Below are 20,646 nucleotides of genomic sequence, written 5' to 3' on the forward strand. Positions count from 1 at the left end.
ACAAACATACAGGGAAAGACTTACACGAGGTGCTTTATTGCTGCAAGCAGAAGCATCTTATGTGGTTAAAGTTTACATTTCTACATTTCAGGTATACCTAATATCTTGTCTAGCATGATGTAACATATTACAAAGGAGTGATAGGGTGCTCACAGATTCATTCTTATAACTGCTCTCTAAATTCAGCCAGCAAGCCACATGTATCTTTGCCTCTGTGGGATACTGCTTTAAAAGAACTGGAAGCCTTGGAAGATGGCTTCAAATAATCCTTGTTACCATGGCAAGACTGTTCATTTCTGCAGTCATGAGTCAGGATTCAATTAGAGTTGGCCTAAAACGATAGAAACCACTGAGAATCAGTCTCCTCAAGCAGAAAAACAAACCAACACGTATTTGAATCTTTTCTGTTCTTATTGGGGGTTTTTCTCCAACGAACGGGATGAATGAATGAGACAAAAAATATTTGGAAGCAAACACTGTGTGATGTTCAGACACACCCTATCAGTTCAGTGTAATGCAAGCTAGAAGCAGAGTAGCAGTTTATCAGTTGCATTGTATTAAAGTATAACAAGCTACACCATGCATTCACTGTGTTTTGGTAAAACTGGGAGCCAGGCACAGACCCGTCATAGAGCTAGAGCACTGGCAGGTGAGGTAAAAGAAACACCGATTGTCTTGTTGCATCTGTGAAACCTACGGTCCTGTCACTTGTTATTCCCGTGTGTTTGTATATTTTAAAGCAAGATGGTCCTCCCTGAGACTGGTTCTGTTGAATATTTCTTTCTGTTAAAAGGGAGCTTTTCCTTCCCACTGTTGCCAAGTGTTTGTTCATTGGGGGTTATTTTTGTGATGGCATTTTCTCTTACTGAACTACATTTCCTTCATAGGTGTACACAAAACCAGCGTAACCACACAATGAGGATAAGGGTGATCGTGGCTCAAGAGTTGGGAGTTCGCCTTGTAATCGGAAGGTTGCCGGTTCGAGCCCCGGCTTGGACAGTCTCGGTTGTTGTGTCCTTGGGCAAGACACTTCACCCGTTGCCTACTGGTGGTGGTCAGAGGGCCCGGTGGCGCCAGTGTCCGGCAGCCTCGCCTCTGTCAGTGCGCCCCAGGGTGGCTGTGGCTACAATGTAGCTGCCATCACCAGTGTGTGAATGTGTGCGTGAATGGGTGGATGACTGGATATGTAAAGCGCTTTGGGGTCCTTAGGGACTAGTAAAGCGCTATATAAATACAGGCCATTTACAGACAAAGAACATCTATATTATATCCTGTGATTGCTCCTGAGCATTCATGGAAATGCAGCTGTTAGGAAATGCAGGTAATGTGCCCGTTGAAAACAAAGTCCAAACTTTGTATCCATGTAAGTCTGACACGAGGGTCGGATGATACCAATAGGCTGACACATTGCTGGATAATTTCTACCTGAGAAAAATGCCAGTAAGGAAGAAACAAATAAAAAAAAGCAGAGGCAGAAGTCTCTCACATGTCATTCTTTGAGGCTCAATAGTCAGACTGAATTTCTTATATGCAGAGACAATTAAAATTAGTGCTGCAACTGAGGACTAAGGAAAACAATGCCCTAAATCATCACAAGAAAACAGCAAAAGAAAGCAACATGTTTAGAGTCTGTGCTAATCACAGATAGCATCAATGGTACAAACAGTTCACCAGAACATTTTGATCTGTACAGCCAAGCAAAGGTCTAAAGATTACTTTGTGGAGGTATGTAATAACGACAGGAGAGGTCTCTGTGTCTCACTCCAACTTTATTAACTGACTCTCAGAACTTCACATATATTGAGCGCCAAAATCTCCACCCCAACACTTCCGTTCAACTTGGGTGTGAGTGGAGCCACCTGGTGGTCCGCCACACATACCCCCCCCTGAACACAGAGTTAGGTTCCTATTCAGTCCAGGACCCTGGGTCTAAGCAAACGACCCGAACGACTGAACCTGGGAGGGAGAGAACAGGCAGAGGAAGGTCCATCCTGTGAACGAGGCTGGTGAAGGCGAGCAGGAAAGGCAGGAGGAGGCTCAAACGCCGGTGGTCCGGGGGTAGTCCTGGGGGGAAAACCAGAGTCTGTCAACCCCATCGAAGGAGGGCGGCCACGGCGAGGGGCCTGGGCCGGCACTACATTACTGTCCGGAAGAACATGTGCAGGTTTAAGTCTGTCAACACACACAGTCTCCCTTCGACCCCCAAAATCCAAAACAAAATGTTTCCGGCCCGGTTCAATAACCCTGAATGGGCCGTCATACAGCGGCCGCAGCGGTGTCCTGTGGGCATCGTGCCTGACAAAAACAAACTCAGCAGTCTCCAAAGTCTTTGGAACAAAGGTGTCAGGCACGCAATGGTGCACCGGACCAGGAACCCGAAGCGAGTGCAAAAGCGGGTTGAGAGATAGCACTGATGGATCGAAGCAGGGAGGAGGAGTTTCGGGCAAGAATTCTCCAGGCACGCGGAGGGGCTGACCAAACACTAGCTCAGCTGGGGAAGCGCCGAGATCCTCCTTAACCGCAGCCCAAGCAAAACCCACGGGAGGCGGTCAACCCAATTACCATCCTTTAAGGAGGCGCGAAAAGCAGCCTTAAGCGACCGGTGGAACCGTTCACACATCCCATTAGCTTGCGGGTTGTATGCGGTTGTGCGGTGGACTTTAGCCCCCAGTCCATCAGCCATGGCCGACCAAAGCTCGGATATGAACTGGGGGCCTCTGTCTGACGTAATGTCCGCGGGTGGGCCGAAATGCGAGACCCAGCTTGACAAAAACGCCTTGGCCACCACTGCTGCGGTAGTGGACGCCAGGGGAACCGCCTCCGGCCACCTGGTGGTCCGGTCAACAACAGTCAAAAGGTGCGTAAAACCTTGTGACTGCGGCAGAGGACCCACCAGATCGACATGCACATGATCGAAACGTTTGCCGGGTATGAAGAACGGCTCCAGGGGCGCCTTGGTGTGTTTATGAACCTTCGCACGCTGGCAGGGAACGCACGCCGACGCCCATTCCTTAACAGATTTGCGAAGGCCTGGCCAAACAAATTTAGAGCTGACCAGTTTAACAGAGGCCCGGACCCCTGGATGAGAGAGAGCATGTACCGAGTCAAAAACTTGACGACGCCAGGAAGCGGGAACCACTGGGCGAGGGCGGCCGGTGGAAACGTCACAGACGAGGAGGGGACCACCGTCCTGCACGGGTCTGTCCTCTAGTATGAGGCCCGTCTGGGTGGATTTAAGCGCGAGGATGTCCGGGTCACCGCTCTGATCGGCAGCCATGGCGGAGTAGTCTATGCCGAGAAAGACGGGAGAAACCAGCGCACGGGACAAACAGTCAGCCACATGATTGGATTTACCAGCCACGTGCCGAATGTCCGTGGTAAACTCAGAAATGGCTGCCAACTGGCGCTGCTGGCGTGCACTCCATGGATCAGAAACCTTGGACATGGCAAACGTCAAGGGTTTGTGGTCCACGTATGCGGTAAAGTGACGACCCTCGAGAAAAAACCGGAAATGACGAGTCGCCAGGTGGAGCGCCAGTAGCTCCCTGTCAAAAACGCTGTAATTGCGTTCGCTGTCACGTAGCGTACGGCTGAAAAAGGCGAGCGGTTGCCAGACACCCGAGATTCGCTGTTCCAGCACCGCACCCACCGCTATGTCTGACGCATCGGTGGTCAACGCAATCGGCGCTGAGGGGGAAGGGTGGGCCAGAAGGGCAGCATTAGCTAACGCTGACTTAGCATCAGAAAACGCTTGGATGCTTTCCGGAAACCAGTCAACGGAGTCATTAGCTTTCTTACCTTTTAACGCCCCATAAAGGGGCTTCAGCAGATGTGCCGCTCTGGGGAGAAAACGGTTGTAAAAATTCACCATCCCCGAAAATTCCTGCAGTGCCTTAACATTCGTGGGACGCGGAAATTCCGAAACAGCTCGGACTTTGTCAGGCAACGGAACCGCGCCCTCGGCGGAAATACGGTGCCCAAGAAAATCGAGAACGGGCAACCCAAACTGGCATTTAGACGGATTAATAATCAGTCCATGCTCCGCCAAACGCTGAAAAACCTGCCGCAGATGGAACATGTGCTGCTCCTTCGAGCTGCTGGCCACCAGTATATCATCAAGATATACAAAAACAAAGGGCAGCCCGCGCAAGACCGAGTCCATCAACCGCTGGAAGGTTTGGGCGGCACCTTTCAGGCCAAACGGCAGGCGCAGAAACTCGAAAAGGCCGAAAGGTGTAATTACGGCGGTTTTGGGGACATCCTCCGCGCGCACGGGAACCTGGTGATATCCCCGTACCAAATCGATCTTCGAAAAAACCGAGGTCCCCGCAAGATGGGCGGAAAAATCTTGGATGTGGGGAATGGGATAACGATCGTTCTCTGTGACATTATTAAGACGGCGGAAATCCCCACAAGGTCGCCACCGACCATCAGATTTAGGCACCATGTGTAACGGAGAAGCCAGGCACTGTTCGAACGCTGCACGATGCCCAGACGCTCCATGGTGGCAAACTCTTCCCGAGCAACAGCCAGTTTGGCAGGGTCGAGGCGGCGCGCGCGCGCGAACACCGGGGGCCCTACTGTAGTTATGTAATGCTCCACCCCATGCTTCGTCACAGTGCTCGAGCACAAAGAAAATCAGCGCCTATTATAGGCACAGAGCTAGCAGCAACAACAAAGTTCCACTGAAAGTCACGGTCGTGAAAGCAAACAGTCACCAACCTTTCACCGAAGGTTTTGATGGGAGAGCCATTAGCCGCTGTTAGCAATGGCCCGCAGCCCTCAGCTAGCCTGTCCGAGCCAGCCGGGGGAAGAAGGCTCTTCTGTGAGCCGGAGTCTACCAGGAAACGCCTCCCCGAGCGTGAGTCCTCTAAGAAAAGCAGCCTTTCCTTGTTGCCAGCGGTCGCGGCTGCTACAGAGCGCTGACATGCCCGTTTCCCTGGGTCTGGGAACTGCAAGGCGGGAGACAGCAACGTGCCTTCGCTCCAAAACGCTGGTGATAAAAACAAAGCCCCTTTCCGCGGTGCCGCCGTGCAGCGATTCCGGCCACTGCGGACGAGTCGGAGGGCCCCTGGAGCATCGGTGAGGGGGCGGGGGAAAACGCTGGTGAGTCCTGAACAATCGCCTGAACGCCGAAAGTCCTGGTAGCCAGGAGGATGCGATCCGCCTCTTCCGCAAGGGAGCGGTAATCCTTCGTGGCCAATAGCGGGGGGTTGGCAAGGCCAGCGCGCACTGGAGCCGGCAGCTGTCGGAGAAAGAGGTGGGTGAAGAGAAATCCTCCGTCATCCGCGCCCAGCAAGGACAGCATGCTCTCCATGAGCTCGAGAGCGGTACCGTCGCCCAGGCCCGCGAGGGAAAGGAGTTTCTCGGCCCGCTCAGCATCAGAGAGGGAGTAACGCCGCAGCAGCAGCGCCTTGAGGGCGGCGTACTTGCCTTGGGCTGGGGGGTCCCGGAGGAGAGTCATCACGCGGCGGGTTGACAGCGGGTCAAGTGAGGCCACCACATGGTGGTATTTAGTATCGTCGGCTGAAACTCCACGAAGAGCAAACTGAGCTTCTACGTGCACGAACCATGAAGGAGGATCGTGAAGCCAAAAATCCGGCAATTTAAGCGCCACAGCAAACGCAGCCATCGGCGGAGGTGAAAGTCCAGCGGCAGCCGATGCTTCCAGGCCGGAGCTGGCTTCGTCGTCGAGCCTTAGCATGTTCGCTACAGGGGTCACCAATGTGGAGGTATGTAATAACGACAGGAGAGGTCTCTGTGTCTCACTCCAACTTTATTAACTGACTCTCAGAACTTCACATATATTGAGCGCCAAAATCTCCACCCCAACACTTCCGTTCAACTTGGGTGTGAGTGGAGCCACCTGGTGGTCCGCCACAACTTCAAGCATTTACACCGACCATCAATGTCATACTGTCCAGCTGCCCAAAGCATTCCTCGGTCGCCATCTTTTCCAGGACAAAGCTATATATATATATATATATATATATATATATATATATATATACATACATACATACACCCACAGGAAGTTGTGGTGTTAACAGGTCTTATCTCCTAACTCTTCAGGCCAGGGCTGGCTCAGCAGCGAGGGCAGTAATGAGCAACGGAGGAATGCAGGGTGACACTAAGGACAGCAAGAGACGCTGAAGCACTACCACCAAAACCTGCTGCACGCAAAACTTTAAAACTACATCCAGAACCTAAGAAAAGTTGCCACTCCTATAATATAACATTTTTCCAAAAGTGCACGAATGACCAATGAGTAATTTAGAAGTCTGAAATCAAGTCTAAAAAGAAATCAAGGTTTGCTTTTGGATATATTAAAATTGAACCTTATTTTAAGCACTGCAGAATTCTTTGTTTTTAAGTGCCATTAATCTTTCATTAGGATTTCAAGCTTGAAAAGCTTTAATCTTCGCATCTATATGTCATAATTGAAGCTGAGATTGTGATAATTAGACAATAGAAATGTACAGTAGAGAAAAAGATGTCTTTATTTATTTTATCTATTAGGAATAATGTATTAACAGATACCTATGCCCTTCTAAAAGCAAGTCTCTCTAATCTGCAGCTATGTAGGAACTTGACACTTTTGGGCTAAACTTGAACGTTTTTCGCCCATTTCCTTGAGTTAAAATTTATACTAATGCAAACATATACTAAAATTGTAAATTGAAAAAGATCCCACTATAATCACACCATGCTGAATATCTGCCACCAGATACCTTTTTATGACACTTTAAGGTGGAAAATTACAGCATGTCTCCTCGGATGGAAACACACTCTATAATATATGTATTATGTGTACAGTTAAAAAAAAAGTTAATTGACAATGCAATTCATGTTGTCCACTATTATTAATAGTAGAGATGGACCGATCCGATATTACGTATCGGTATCGGTCCGATACTGACCTAAATTACTGGATCGGATATCGGAGAAAAATAAAAAATGTAATCCGATCCATTAAATATCACGAAAGCACCTCACAAAACTTGCAACACGCTGTAACTCACCTCAGAACGTTAGCACGTCGGAGCAGTATGCATCACGTGATAGAGAGGCTGTGGCATGCGGGACCTGTCGGTGGTCTGGATAGCATGTGGAGCTTCGCTAGCAACCGGGCATTTCATCTCTGACAAAGTTATCCCGAGAGAAGTACAGCAAGTGTGTAAGTCCATCTCTGAATGTTTGTAAAGCATTCCTGCGTTAAGCTTAACAAACGACTGCCTCTTCTTGCTGCTACTTCAATCATGAAACTGCTTAACGATCAGCTGATCGGCTTTTCTGTCACGAGTCCGTGTCTCTTGTTTGCTTTTGGCCCACTTTGCACCAGAAAGAGGAAACCAGGGGCTGAACAACAGCAGCACGTTTAAGCTTGATCAGCTATTGTTAGAATGTATTTAATATTACTTTCTACTCGAGGATCTTTTTCTACTAGCTGACGCTGGTAACTGTGCAGGGGCGGATCTAGCAAAGTTTAGCCAGGGGGGCCGATAGGGCATTAACAGGGAAAAGGGGGCACAAAGACATACTTTTCTTTCTTATTCTCATTTAAAATGTCTAGCTTTTAATAAATAATTATCTGACACCCAAAGTTTCAATTTGATGTAAAATGAATAGAAGTCAATTACTGTATATAGTAACTATTAAGTCTAATATATATACCCTAGTAAGCTATAGTACTTTTTCCTTTGGGAAGGTACCATCTGTGCAGTCTGCAATTTTGTTGAAGAAAGATGTTGAATCTATTTAATATTTCTTGAAAAATAATTTATTTCTGTGCATTTTTTTTCACACTGCATCAAATTAAGGTTGATTACGTTGATTAAGCATCATGAGGTGGAGCGTGAGGGGTGGTTCCCTATTTTTTATTTATTTATTTTTGTTGTTGCTGGGAGTTGGAACCCTATTAGTTAGGTTGCTTAATATTTATGCTAAGTACTCTTTAAAATACCAGAATAGGGAGGATGGTGTAGGTTTAAGTTTATTAGATTGATCAGTATTGCTGAACTATGAAATATTTTTTTTTGCATACAGGTATAACAGAATAGCTTTAGTGTAGTTGTTGTTTTAAACTTGAGTATGAACTTATACAAAATGCAGCAAGATATTTAAAAAACAGTTTTGTTGATTAAAAAACACTATATCGGATTCATATCGGTATCGGCAGATATCCAAATTTATGATATCGGTATCGGTATCGGACATAAAAAAGTGGTATCGTGCCATCTCTAATTAATAGTAGCAGTAGTAGCATTACTGTTACACTGTTGGTTGAAAGTATGTCATTGTTCAATCCCTATGGGTCTTTTACAGATTCAGAAGGAATAGGTTAGGTCAAGTCAGCTAATGTCAGTACTTCTACTAGTTATAGGTTATAAGTCAGGCTCATCAGGCTGTGAGCATCTCTTACTGGCTTGCAGAACATTTAACCTAAAAATCAGGTATGTCAGAGTTTTTGGAAACAACTTATTATTCTTAAGGAGCAGGAATGCAGATGATTGGTGTTTGCCCTGATTTTAGCATTTTATACATTCATTTGTTGCGTGTTTTCTCAGCCATACTGTCAGTCTATGCAGTCCGTGAGACAGAATTTATTCTGTTCTATCCCGCAACATTTATAACAGCGTGGTGGCTTTCGCGAGTGTCATCCATTGCTGACGTGTTTGTTGCCACTTGTGTTAAATCACGTAATGATCGCTAAAAAGGACTGCTGGGAAACTCACTGCCTCTGCAAACAAACACATCAACAGTAAATTTAGTTGGGTAGCAGCTGGGTGAGCGTCCGATGGGATCTGCTGGTGATGACCTAGTTTAACAGCTCCTTCGCTTTGACGCTCGCCGCACTCCTCTGAGCTGTGTGAGCTTCAGTCATGATGCAATGATGACATGATGCGAGCATGCAAGCAGAGGACCTACTGCTGCACGTCGGGATTAGTCGGCTGCATGACAAGTGAACCTTCTCTGTATATTTCATGGATTAAACTGTGCAGAGATAAGAAGAAAATGGATCCCAGCGTATGCATTACCTGCATGTTAACTGCTATTTCTGTGGCTACATGCAATTAAGCGAGTTCCCATCTCACTCAAATGTTATTGGGCTGTTTTATGCGACTGTCTTAAGGCTAGAAAAGGTGTGAAAGCACAAAGTGTGAGCAAACAAGACCCAATTGTTGAGCTTTCAGTGCACAGGAAGAAAAACATCCCAATAGCTTCATATATTAGAGGTCAACTGAGATTAATTGGAAATGTAATAGAAAGAAAAAAGATTATCAGCAATGCATTTACATTTTCCCAGCGTGTGATAAAACCTTAATATCAGTCAACCTCTATGTATATTTCCAAAGTGAGGAGCATTATGGTTCCATTAAAAAGTATTCACTCACCATCTTGGAGTTCTACACCAAAATAAATAAATAGATACACATATAAATAAAAATAAAATAAAACAAACAACAACAAAAAAACAAATGTTTGCAGGACAGGACAAATCACTATATCTCCACCTATGCCTATGTGAATAACTGCTATTAAATAATGATGCCTCATAAAAATGAATAAAAGCAGAAATATGCGTCATATATCAAAGAAATCCTTGAAAATAATGTGCAAAGGAAAAAAAAGATGCAATGGCAAAAATAAATTCCCAAAAGTATCTTTATAGCCTAAAGTCAAAAAACGTTTTTTTGATTTTTGCTGCATGCAACATTTTATATTTACGTTTATCAACATGTTCAAATAGGCTCATTTTAAAATAACTGATTTTAAATTTGGGGAGCTTGAGAAACATCTTAATCCCCATAAAACATAAAGCTTAAGATTGAAAACGTAAATATATAGAGGCTTTTATTTTAAAAAGAAAAACATATGAGTGGTGTATAAAACAGTTATGTCTTGGAAACATGCTTGTTGAGCATTGTTTCGAGAAATTAACAAATAATGCATTAGCTCTGTTATATGTGAAAGGATTTAGTTTACCTAGATCATCATCCTCTGTAAAGCCAAGTGTCACAGAAATGAACAATATAAAAAAAATATGTGTTACTGGATTGACTTAGAGAGAATTTTACCCTCTGGCAGTCTAATTCATATTTAAATAGCGTGTTCCAGTTTGTGGGGCCCTTTTGGCATCATCCTTTGGGCATTGAACGCATCAGAACAGTTGAAAAAGACAAGCAGATGTGCACGCTGGCGTAAAAACGGAAACCAGGAATAAAAAAAACCTAAACAAAGCAAAAAAACAGCAGGAAAACATCATAATTGCTTGACGAGTTGTTTAGCTACCTGAGCAGTTCCGTGCATAATTCAAGTTCTCTTGCGGGTGTCCGGGAAGGCGGCACTGAAACCGGTACTGCCAGAACTCTGGAAACCATGGGTTGCGGGTGTTGGTGCTGAGCTTGAGCCTCAGGAAGTAGTCGTCGAATGAGGAGACCTCTTCAGAGTGCAGCTTCACGGTGATGCCTCCCACAGCCTCCTGTTCGTACCCCTCCACCACCTCGACTCGGTCTGCCCATCCATCACTGCGGAGAGAAGGAGGACATTGTAATCATTTCTACTTAAACTAGACACCCACTTGCTGCATTGTATGTCTAAAAATTATGTCAGAGCTTAAAGCATTGCAAAATCTTTCCTACTGACCTTTCAAAACCCATAATATTATAAATAAATAATAAATTATATCTCTTTTGTGGGAAAGAGAAGAGAAAGAGAAGGATCTAATCAGAGACAGTTAAATTGATGTATTTGCTAAAGCTCTGTTATCAAAGGAATATCTTTTGCAATCAACAAAATATCAATACACAACCCAAAACCTCTCAAGCATTCAAACCTAACCCTAAAGGTTATCTCCAGCTACTGCATTTTTATAATTTAATAACAAGTCACACAATATTAGTCAGCATCTGGCAAGACAAAAATAACAAACTGTTTTATGCTGCCGAGCTCCAAAAGTCAGCGCACACTAAATCCTGAAGAAAAACAACATCTCCCTTTTGTTTTCCTGACTTTGTTTCCCTTTCAGCCTCCCCGCTGAGGGGCGTGGAGTGCTCGCTGTACTTGCTGAAAGAAGAAGAAGAAAAAAAAAAGCCTCAGTCCACAGACACAATCACAAGTCTGGTGAGAATTCGCAGATTAGTACTGCGGCTCTGCAATCTGCCCCGGAGAGAAACAAACTCCCACCCAACACGCAGACTCTAGAACCCTAAGTGTCAAAGCTGGTCATAACTTGTATTTATAGCTTTATACTCAACACTTTGAAAGTCAGTTCAGCATCTGATCCTGTTACAAAAGGTCATGCAGACAAAAGAGACTTTTGGATGCTCCAGATTTAAATTAGAATAAAAATGAAAACCCCATTTCTCATTCATTTCAGTTTCAAATGTGTTTTATAGCAGCATTATGCAGTGTAGGATCAAATCCTTGATATATTCATGTGGCATTGTACGTCTCAGCGGGTGAAATGAAAGCTGAGAAAAGGGAATATGAGAGACTTTAAACTGAATATTCCAGTGATGATTTGACAGAAAAACAGCTTCTTAAAATGCAGCGACACACTGAATGGAAAACAAAACATTACAGATCAGTGACAACCTGAAGAAAAACTTCAACCCTTCAGTCCTTTTAGCCACAAAGAAAGGGAATCTGGTGGCACATTAGCTGCACAGAGCATTTTGCTGTCATGGTTTGGGTCCACTTGCTTGTAAATCAATCCAGCTATTTTAAGAGATTACCTGTATCCTATGATGAAACATGTTTATCCTGATGATGAAAGCAACCTCATGTGATGATGGCACTGAAGATGGTCCACCTAAAAGACCACAGGTGAATACATCTCTTGACGCTCTGCGGTTGAATACAGACCAAGCCGGGGAGTGGGCGATATATTCATCTACATGCTGCAGACAGCTTCCTCCCATACACAGAGAAACAGCTGCAAGGTCAAGATCACCTTCTCTGATTTCTCAAGTGCATTTAACCCAATTCTTCTTCTACTGAGACGATGATTTGTGAAGTAGTCTTGGAGGAATCATCTGCTTCTAAATGTGAATAAGATCAGAGAGGTGGTGATCAAAAAACGATGACCCGTGTCTAACTTGTGACAGGATTTTGATGTGGTGGAGAAGAACAAGTAACCGGGTGTCCACATCTACAGCGGGCTGAATTGGAAGACGAATACAGGCTGTGAACAAAGAGGTGATGAACAGGCTCTATTTCCTGAGGAAGCTGAGACATGTGCAGCGAAATGCTGGAGATCTGTGACGAAGGCAGTTTGCTTTGCTGTGGTCTGCTGGGGGAGCAGCATCGGAGCTGGGTCTGGGATTGGCTGCAAACTGGACACTTTTGAAGCTGTGCTGGGGAGAAAGTCACTAACAAACAGTTGCTCATCATGGAGAATCATTTCCAGCCTCTGGATTCATTACTGGACAGGCAGAGAAGCACCTTCTCTAACAGACTGATTCAGCTCTGCTGCACAAGGACAGATACAGGAGCTCTTTCTCACAATACAACAAATATAACTGGAAATATGGAACAAGTGACATATTTATTGTTCTCATTCATTTAGCTATTGGCTCAAAGCTTGGGTCACTGGATAGTTTGATAATAATAATGTGCTATCAACACATTTAAATCCAGCTGAGCACCTGTGGGAGATTTTGGACTATCATGAAAACAGTAAATGAGGAAAGACAGAACTCCAGCAGGCTTACAGATTTTGAGATTCACTGCTAAAGTGTGCCAAAGCTGTTCCAGTTTTGTCCAACACCTTATTAAGAAATGTATTTTGGTGTCTTATCATTATCATTATTATTATTATTATTATTATTAGTAGTAGTAGTAGTAGTAGTATTACCTGCCTTTACATATGTTTGGTACTAACTCAAAGTTGCAAATTTCCAATATTCTTGCAAGTTATAAAAACAAAATAAAAAGATAAATATCTGCAACACTTTTCTGTTGTTGATGAGAATCGTAGCCTCTGTTTCCTGCTCTTAGCCCAGCTTGCGTGGTTTTCTGCTGCTGTAATCCATCTCCTTCAAGGAGATACATATTCTGCATTCAGAGATGCTCTTCTGAAGACTTCATCTGACACCACAAACCAATCACTAAATCCCGTTTCCCCCATTCTGATGTTTAATTTGAACTTCAGCAGGTCGTCAGCTCATCAGCTTTGGAGAGTAACACCATGTGGAGGTGTGGTCCCTGGCTCAGCTGCAGGGGAGGAGTGGAGCAGTGAGTTCAAGGGGGAAGTGCTGGGAGGCAGGTGAGGTGACAGGTAATGGCGTTTGACTGATGACAGGCTCTGTTTCTTTTATAGTGAAGGAAGAGATGAGCGGGAGAGACTGAGATCTGGACTGAGACTGTTTTCTTGTTGTGCAACTGTTAATAAAAGTGAAAATAGTGAGCACAACCATTGCGTGTGTTGTGTGCCTGTACACACGGCCTTAAAAGATGAAACAATAAGAAGAGGGCTTTAACATTTAAACAAACATTTAAATCTGGTCCAAAACAATTAAATACCCTTCAAAACAGAATATTTAAAAATATTGTATATATTACACAAACCCATCCACAGGACAAAAATAGCACTTTCCAGACTTCTACAACCCACATTTTGTTTAAGAAGCGAAAGCCAGCAGCATCTTTGGCTTGGCTGGTGCTTCAAAAATAAATTGACAATGGTTGTCCAGCGTGACAGTATCAACAGTACCTGGCCATCTGCTTCTCAGCATCACACTACCCCCAGTCCAACACTCTGGGTGCCAAAAACCTACAGCTCTGACGTCAACACACGCACATACTGTACAGACTTCTAACACAAGTCTGAGCTCACACGTCTGTGAATCATTTAATTTGGGGCACAGTGGTGTTATTAGAAAAACTATGAATGTAGAGCCAAACAGTTTTTTTTAATGAAATCATTTATTTGATCACTAGTCAAACATTGCAATCAAAGTCATAAAACTGATATTTTCTATGAATTCCAACACAATGGGGGCTTCACTGGAGAGTTGATCAAACGAGTTGTTTGTTGTTTGTGATGTGTGGGTTCTGCAGTGTGAGAACAGCCATCTCTTTCATCCTCCACACAGCAGAAGATGGATGGCTGATGACCAGCACCTCAGGCATTTCGATTTGCCCACTGCACAGGCCTGCGTGTGTTCACTTACTGCATTGCTCTAAAAAACATTTTCCTTTTTCAGTAGTCTCCTTGACCCAGAAAACACACACGTGTGCACAGACACGCACACTGCTCTACCAAACTCACGCCCTCCTTATCTTCAGTGTAGACTTTCACAGCAGTGCAAATTTAAGTAGAAGGGGTGAGAGCGAGTTTAGGCTTTAATGTGTCCTATTTTTTTTAACTTTATGCACCTATTCCATCATTTGGGTTGCAAGTAAATCGGGCTGACTCCTTTGAATCTAAACATTAATAAACCACTCTTGGCAAATCAGCCGTAGCTGGCTTTTAGCGTTGGTTCTACAACAACTGCTAACTGGACTTAAGGTGAACTGAGGCTCCACAAAAAGGGAATGCCTGGTATATGTGCTGATATAAGCTTTGATGTTCACTACTCCACTTTCCCCAGCTTATGCTGGAGGTGCTGTCCCATATTAGCCCATCCCTCCTGTGATCTGACAGGGAGCGTGAATGCATTATTCATTACCGAGCCAGACTCAAAGCATCTTCTTGCTTTCAGGGGAACTCTGCTACCGTTAGGAAAGGAAGAATATTTTGCTTCATATGAGCTTTTTGTATATAATCCATTCTGAGTACAACTGAGTGTCACAACATGGAATTCAGCATTCATATTTCAGTCAGCAGAGTGTCATTTTTCTATGTTTAGCATTTAGTAGAAGACGAAGGGCTCCTGAAAGGATCTTCTAGTAAGATGCCTAACATCTTTTCTCTAAAAGGTAAAACATTAACACTAAATTTAATCTTTAAACGTGTTGTGGAAGAATAGTTGTTAAATATTTGGAAACTGCTAATCCTTATCTTGACTGACAGCGTGTGAATGCTGCAGAAGAGCTACTAATTGATCCCAAGTGCCAAAAATAAGCAGAGCTGGAGCAAGATGGCATTTACAGCAGTACAAATTTCCCCATTTGTACACACTGCACAGGTGTTATTTTTAGATGGAAATCGCCCGTTTAAATTGCATTAGGGTTTGGAGTTGTGCATAATTTATGACATAACCACTATGAGTGAAAGATGGGTGCCATTTGTTGTACCATATTTCATTCATATAAATTTTATAGTGAGTTATGGGCACTCCTTGATAACCAAGGTAACTAGGCAGCACTGATGGTATCTGATAGCTCCCTAGACCTGTCCTCCAAATATGGTCATGGGTCACGTCGGCTTCAAAAGCAAGTCCACAAACTGATGGCTAAAACATACTGGCATCTTTTGTAAAGGTCCATGTGTGCAGATATACCTTGGTTTGATAATATTTGGTCAATAATTTTGCACAAGCACCTCAGGTTATTGAAAAATGCCAAGTTTTGAGATATAAAACACAGCTAGTTTCAATATGCCTGTTGGGAGGATAAATTAAAAACCCATTTCTAGAAATGTTGGGACGCTGTGCAAAATGTAATTAACAGAATGCAATGATCTACAGAGCTCATAAATCCATATTTTGCTCACGTCGAACATGGAACATTAAACATTTAAACTGAGGCATTGTCAAATGTTGGGATGGGGGCAACAAAACACTGAAAAAGTAAGAGGGAATTAAAAAAACAGCTGAAGGCAACTAATTGGGTTAATTGGCATCAGATCAGTAATAAAATAAGGTATTTAAAAAAGAGCATCTCAGAGAGGTGGCATTTCCTAATATCAAAGATTAGCAGAGAACCACCTGTGTGCAACAAAACTGGGTCTACAAATTGGAGAACAGTTTAAGAGTAATGTTCCTCAACATAGAATTATGAAGACTTTGAATATTTCTACATTTACAGTACATAATATCATCAAATGATTCAGAGGATCTGGAGAAATTGCTGTGTTCTTCTTCTGGACTAAAGAGGAATGAGACCATCTGGATTATAATCAGTGCTCAGTTTGGGGCCTGTGTCTCTGATGGTATGTGGGAGCATCAGAATCAGAATGCTTTATTAATCCTTGAGGAAATTATGTGATTACGAAACTAAATTAAATAACACAATATATTTGTGTGTGTGCATGAGCAATTAATGATTTGACAAAAGCCTTATAACTTTGAAACTATGATTCGTAAAAGTGTCCCATATATAAAGATTTCAAATAATATGTCAAATTTGACCTTTGACCACCTCCTTTACGGTCAGTAGATGTATCTGAAGGTCAAGGCATTACTATAATAGTTATATAGAGCTATTTATAACTGTTTCTTACTGCCATTGTTTATATTGGCAACATATCAACAGTGATGTATAGGGAGTCGATACATCACGCTATTTTGTATATTACAGTAGCAGGTTATAACCAATTAAATAACAATTTGAATACATGTACAATGTTTCTGAATAAGTAAACTGCAGCACAAATGTCTTAAAGTATATTTAAAAACAAACAAACAAGGAAAACAAAATAAATATATACAAAATATAGTAGTAGTCCCTTAAATGTAAATATTGCCCAGAGCATGAGCTGCCTTGGGGGAGGTTTGCTTTCTCTGAGTGCATCTTGTCTGAGATATGTTGCAGCCATCAAATTCAAAGTGACATAATTTTTTTCTTTAAATGCCACATTTTTGTCATTTTAAACAGTTAATATTTTCTACACTCAATTCTGGATTAAATATGAGTTAAAGAGATTTCCTAATCATCCAGCATCCTAACATTTTTGGGATTGAAATCAGCATTATTAACACAAAGGCCATTACTCTATCTGACATACAAATATGCTTCTTATTTATTTAAACTGATATACTGACTGATTTTTGTGGATATATAAAAATACAGCTACTTTTGAAAAGCATCAGCAAGAAAGATTTTCTTCTCGTCATTGTTGTTCTTTTATTCCAAAGAGCACCGCGACTGACAAACCTAAAAGCCCTGTGGGAAAACATTCTCCAACAAACCTGCCAATTAGGAGGAACTCTCCGGCTACTCCGAGCCGTCTCATAGCCATGAGAAGCCCTCGGACTGTCATGCCTTCACAGAAGCAGACAACAACTCTGGCTTTAGGCAGACGCTCCCGCAGCTTTCTCAGCAGCCTGTCGAAGTGCTTCTCCCCAGCATTGCTGTAAATCTTGTCAGAATGGGCGATGCAAAGGCCTTCCTGCGAGGCAAGCTCTTTGAATACTTCCATCCCACTCTCCCCATAGTTACCTGAGAAAGATAAAAGGAGCTGTCAGTTTGGCTCATTCACAAGAAAATGTAAAGGGTTCTCATTCATAAGTTCATTCTGTCATGTTTTATTCTATAAGATGTTCTTTAAAGGAAATAATCCAGAGGGAAAATTATCACTGTGTCCCCAGACCTCTTGCTGTGGAATCAAGAGCAGTGCAACTAGAGCAAATGGGCCAACCGTGACCTCAAGAGTAGCATCAGAGGATGAGCACTCACATAAGTCTTGTCATTTTTAGGTTGTCCGTCCAGATGTTCGCAGTCATTCAGCTGCAGCATCACTCATAAATCCAATAAACAGGCTGTAATCTAGCTTCCTCTGTAACATTTAACACCTACTGCTCATATTTAATTCATTACAGAATGACAAACATGTATTCATTTCTGTAAACAAGGAAGGCTTGCCAGGTTTTTGTTTGGATTTAGCAGATGGTTTTAAACTTGTTTTCATATTCCATCAGTTAAAACTGATTTGCAACAGCTTCCGTAACCGTGTCTCGGGTATAAAAACTGTGGGAGGAAACGTAATTAGAATCTGATTATAAAAACATGCCTGGAAAAAATGAGTTTGGGATGACTGTTGTGTTTTGAGCAAGTGTTGTACAAAAATGATAGTTTATGCCTCAAATGATCTTTAAGGCATGAAAACAAATGGTATAATTACCATAAAGAGACCTCACTTCTCCTCTGAAATTGCCCACCACTTGAACGAATATGGATTAGTCACACAAAACAGGCTTTAATCATGTCTGCAGCCACCTGCTGTTGGAACAGCAGTACATAAGCCATACTTAAACTGAGCACAGCCACTTCATTAGTTACACCTTGGTAGTATTCCATTGAACCCCCTTTTTCCTTTCAGAACTGCTTTTAGTTTTCTTGAGAGTGTCATGAAATAGCTGCAGATTTGTGGACCACACATCTGCGATGTGAGCCGTTCCACCACATCCCAAAGACACACTACTGGTTTGAGATCTGGTGACTATGGAGGCCATCTGAGTACAGTAAAATCACTGTGATGTTCAAGAAACCACTGATGAACTGAGCTTTGTGGCATCGCCCTGCTGCAGGACCATGTCATGGTGTTTAAATGATGCACAGTGGGTGCTAAGGGGGGAAACGTCTCCATACCATAGCATACCATACCATACCACCAGCCTGGACTGTTAATACAAGGCAGGATGGATCCATGATTTTGTGGTGTTTAGCCAAATTCTGAGCCTACCATCTGAACGTAGTAGCACATGTCAATACTTATCAGAACAGGCAACATTTTTCCAATCTTCTATAACCCAATTTTGTAAAGTCTAGGGGAACTACAGCCATCCCTGTTCAAAGGCAACACAAATAGCACCCAGTGTGACCTTCCGCTGCAGCCCATCTGCTTTAAGGTTTAGGGATGCTCTTCTGCATACCTTGGTTGTAATGAGTGGTTATTTCACCTTTAAATCAGCTTTCTTACCCATTCTGATGGTTCTTTTGAGCTCTAGCATGTCATCATGATCATCTCTGAATTGACATTTGTGTTAAGGAGTAGTTGAATAGGTGTGCCTAATGAAATGAGTTTCTTATAAAATACATTAGGTCAACAGAAACAACAGACACTATTAATATAGAACCGCATTTTTGCAAATGAAGGTCAGTTTACCTGTCAAATTGAATCGTACTCAGCTAGTCAGTAAAAACATTTTTGGAGAGTTTTCAAGCTTGCAAAACCTGCCAAAATGATGTCAAATGATTTAATCTAGAACTTCTGTAGGTCTAGATGAATCTAGATTTCATGAAACTGCACTCGAAACAGTGTATTAGAAGGTCTGTATCACACACTGGAGATGTAGGGTTTCAACAGTGTGTATTTTCAAACACAGGAAGCCATGAAGGGGCTTTTTTAAAAAGCTAATGAGTGGCATTATAGGTAATGTAGGAGTCTAATAAGCTAGGTTCTTATTAGACTACTGTACTGTTTGAGTTTAGAGTGCTGTGTTGTGAGCCCCCAGCTGATAAAGAAAAGTGTCTTACCCTCTGTGTGAACGGCTGACACATAGGTCCAGTTGTATCGTTTGACAATGTCCACCAGAGCTCTGGCTTGAAGAGTATCTGAGGGTACAACCCTGAGGAAGTACTTGAACAGTGTCTTGTCACTGAGGTCAATACTAGTTGCAGAATAAGCGATCTGCGGGATGTTGAATAGCTGCAGAAGGTTTTGCACCTGAATGGCAACAGAACTGGAGCCCGGCCCAATGACTCCAACGATGGGCTTCTTGGTCGGTGGTGGCTGACTGGAAGGCGCCCCTTCAATGCACCACCTGGAGCCGTCGCTCTCATCCCGGATGGAGATGAGAGAGTCTCGTATGAATTCGATGCTCTGCTCCAGAGCCACCGAGGAATGCCAGCAGGAGTCTCTGATCTCACATCCAAGGGTAATGTTGGGTAACAGATTTGGGTCCGAGTTAATCCGATCCAAAGTGTGGAACATGGCCTCCACCCTTTGGATGCCGTACTGCTCGCGGACCTCTCCACATTTCCTCTCCGCCACCTTCTCAGCTGATGGTTGGTGGTGGACAGAGAAAAGGGCTCCAATTATAATATCCCCGTCCATCCTCGCCACCAGGCGAGAGGCAGAACTTGGCACCACCGACCTCTCATACTTTCCTCTGGACAAACCGAATGCCTCGAACAGTAAAAAAGGTAAATATAAAATGCTTACGACAGTCAGGTAAATCATATTCGACATCGTGCCAGAGGTGCTGAATGTAGAATCATGTCCACTTGGCCATAATACAGGGCCATCAATCCTCTACGAGCAAATTAAACTCATCTGCTTCTTCTTCAGTGTTTCCACCCTGCAAATGAGACATGGAGCGTTAATTCTTGCTTTATAATACATTTATTACATTGACAAATCTAAATAATTCAACACATGTATTTCAGAAATCTGTAGGAGAAAAAATACTTGCAGATCAATCATCTTTCATCCAATCACACCATAGCTAAAAATGTAAAAATATACAGGAGATCCAACCAGGCAAATACTTTTTGGGAGGGAATAAGTACATATCTAAAGATACAGAGCTATTTGAAAACTGAGAATGCTCAAATTCTAGCACCACGGACAGCTGCTACTGTCCTAGTTGAGGATCTCAACTGATTCTACATTTATACCTTTGACTGACCTGTTTACGAAGTTACAATCCTGTAATTCAGCTAGAGACCTCTTCAGTCATTGATAAAGACCCCTGTGCGATCATTTGGATGATGAAATATCCTTTTCACACTTACTGCTCTCTTACTTCATATTAA

The 20,646-nt window shown here is 43.1% G+C and overlaps 1 protein-coding gene and 1 pseudogene across 3 annotated transcripts in view; both read right to left on the bottom strand.

The window, feature by feature from the left end:
- The window catches only part of grm1b (glutamate receptor, metabotropic 1b), a 29,016-nt gene that overhangs the window by 6,863 nt on the left and 1,507 nt on the right, over positions 1–20,646 (bottom strand). Inside the window, exons 2-6 of one of the 3 annotated variants that reach the window (XM_086275096.1) lie at positions 19,366–20,189; positions 17,079–17,328; positions 10,294–10,529; positions 9,988–10,002; positions 9,396–9,407 (exon numbers count right to left, since the gene is read on the bottom strand). In XM_086275096.1, coding sequence (XP_086131222.1) covers positions 9,396–9,407; positions 9,988–10,002; positions 10,294–10,529; positions 17,079–17,328; positions 19,366–20,080 — 1,228 coding nt within the window. In that variant the 5' untranslated portion in view covers positions 20,081–20,189. The remainder of the gene's footprint in view (positions 1–9,395; positions 9,408–9,987; positions 10,003–10,293; positions 10,530–17,078; positions 17,329–19,365; positions 20,190–20,646) is intronic. The other 2 variants (XM_086275097.1, XM_086275098.1) reach the window with 2 other exon arrangements.
- LOC147306927 (uncharacterized) lies at positions 4,770–5,947 on the bottom strand (annotated as a pseudogene).

Source organism: Aulonocara sp. 'chitande type north' Nkhata Bay, linkage group LG19, assembly GCF_057382095.1.
Source record: "Aulonocara sp. 'chitande type north' Nkhata Bay isolate Kocher_YH1m ecotype deep benthic linkage group LG19, A_spYH_male_GT1.1, whole genome shotgun sequence".
In the NCBI taxonomy this organism is placed as follows: domain Eukaryota; kingdom Metazoa; phylum Chordata; class Actinopteri; order Cichliformes; family Cichlidae; genus Aulonocara; species Aulonocara sp. 'chitande type north' Nkhata Bay.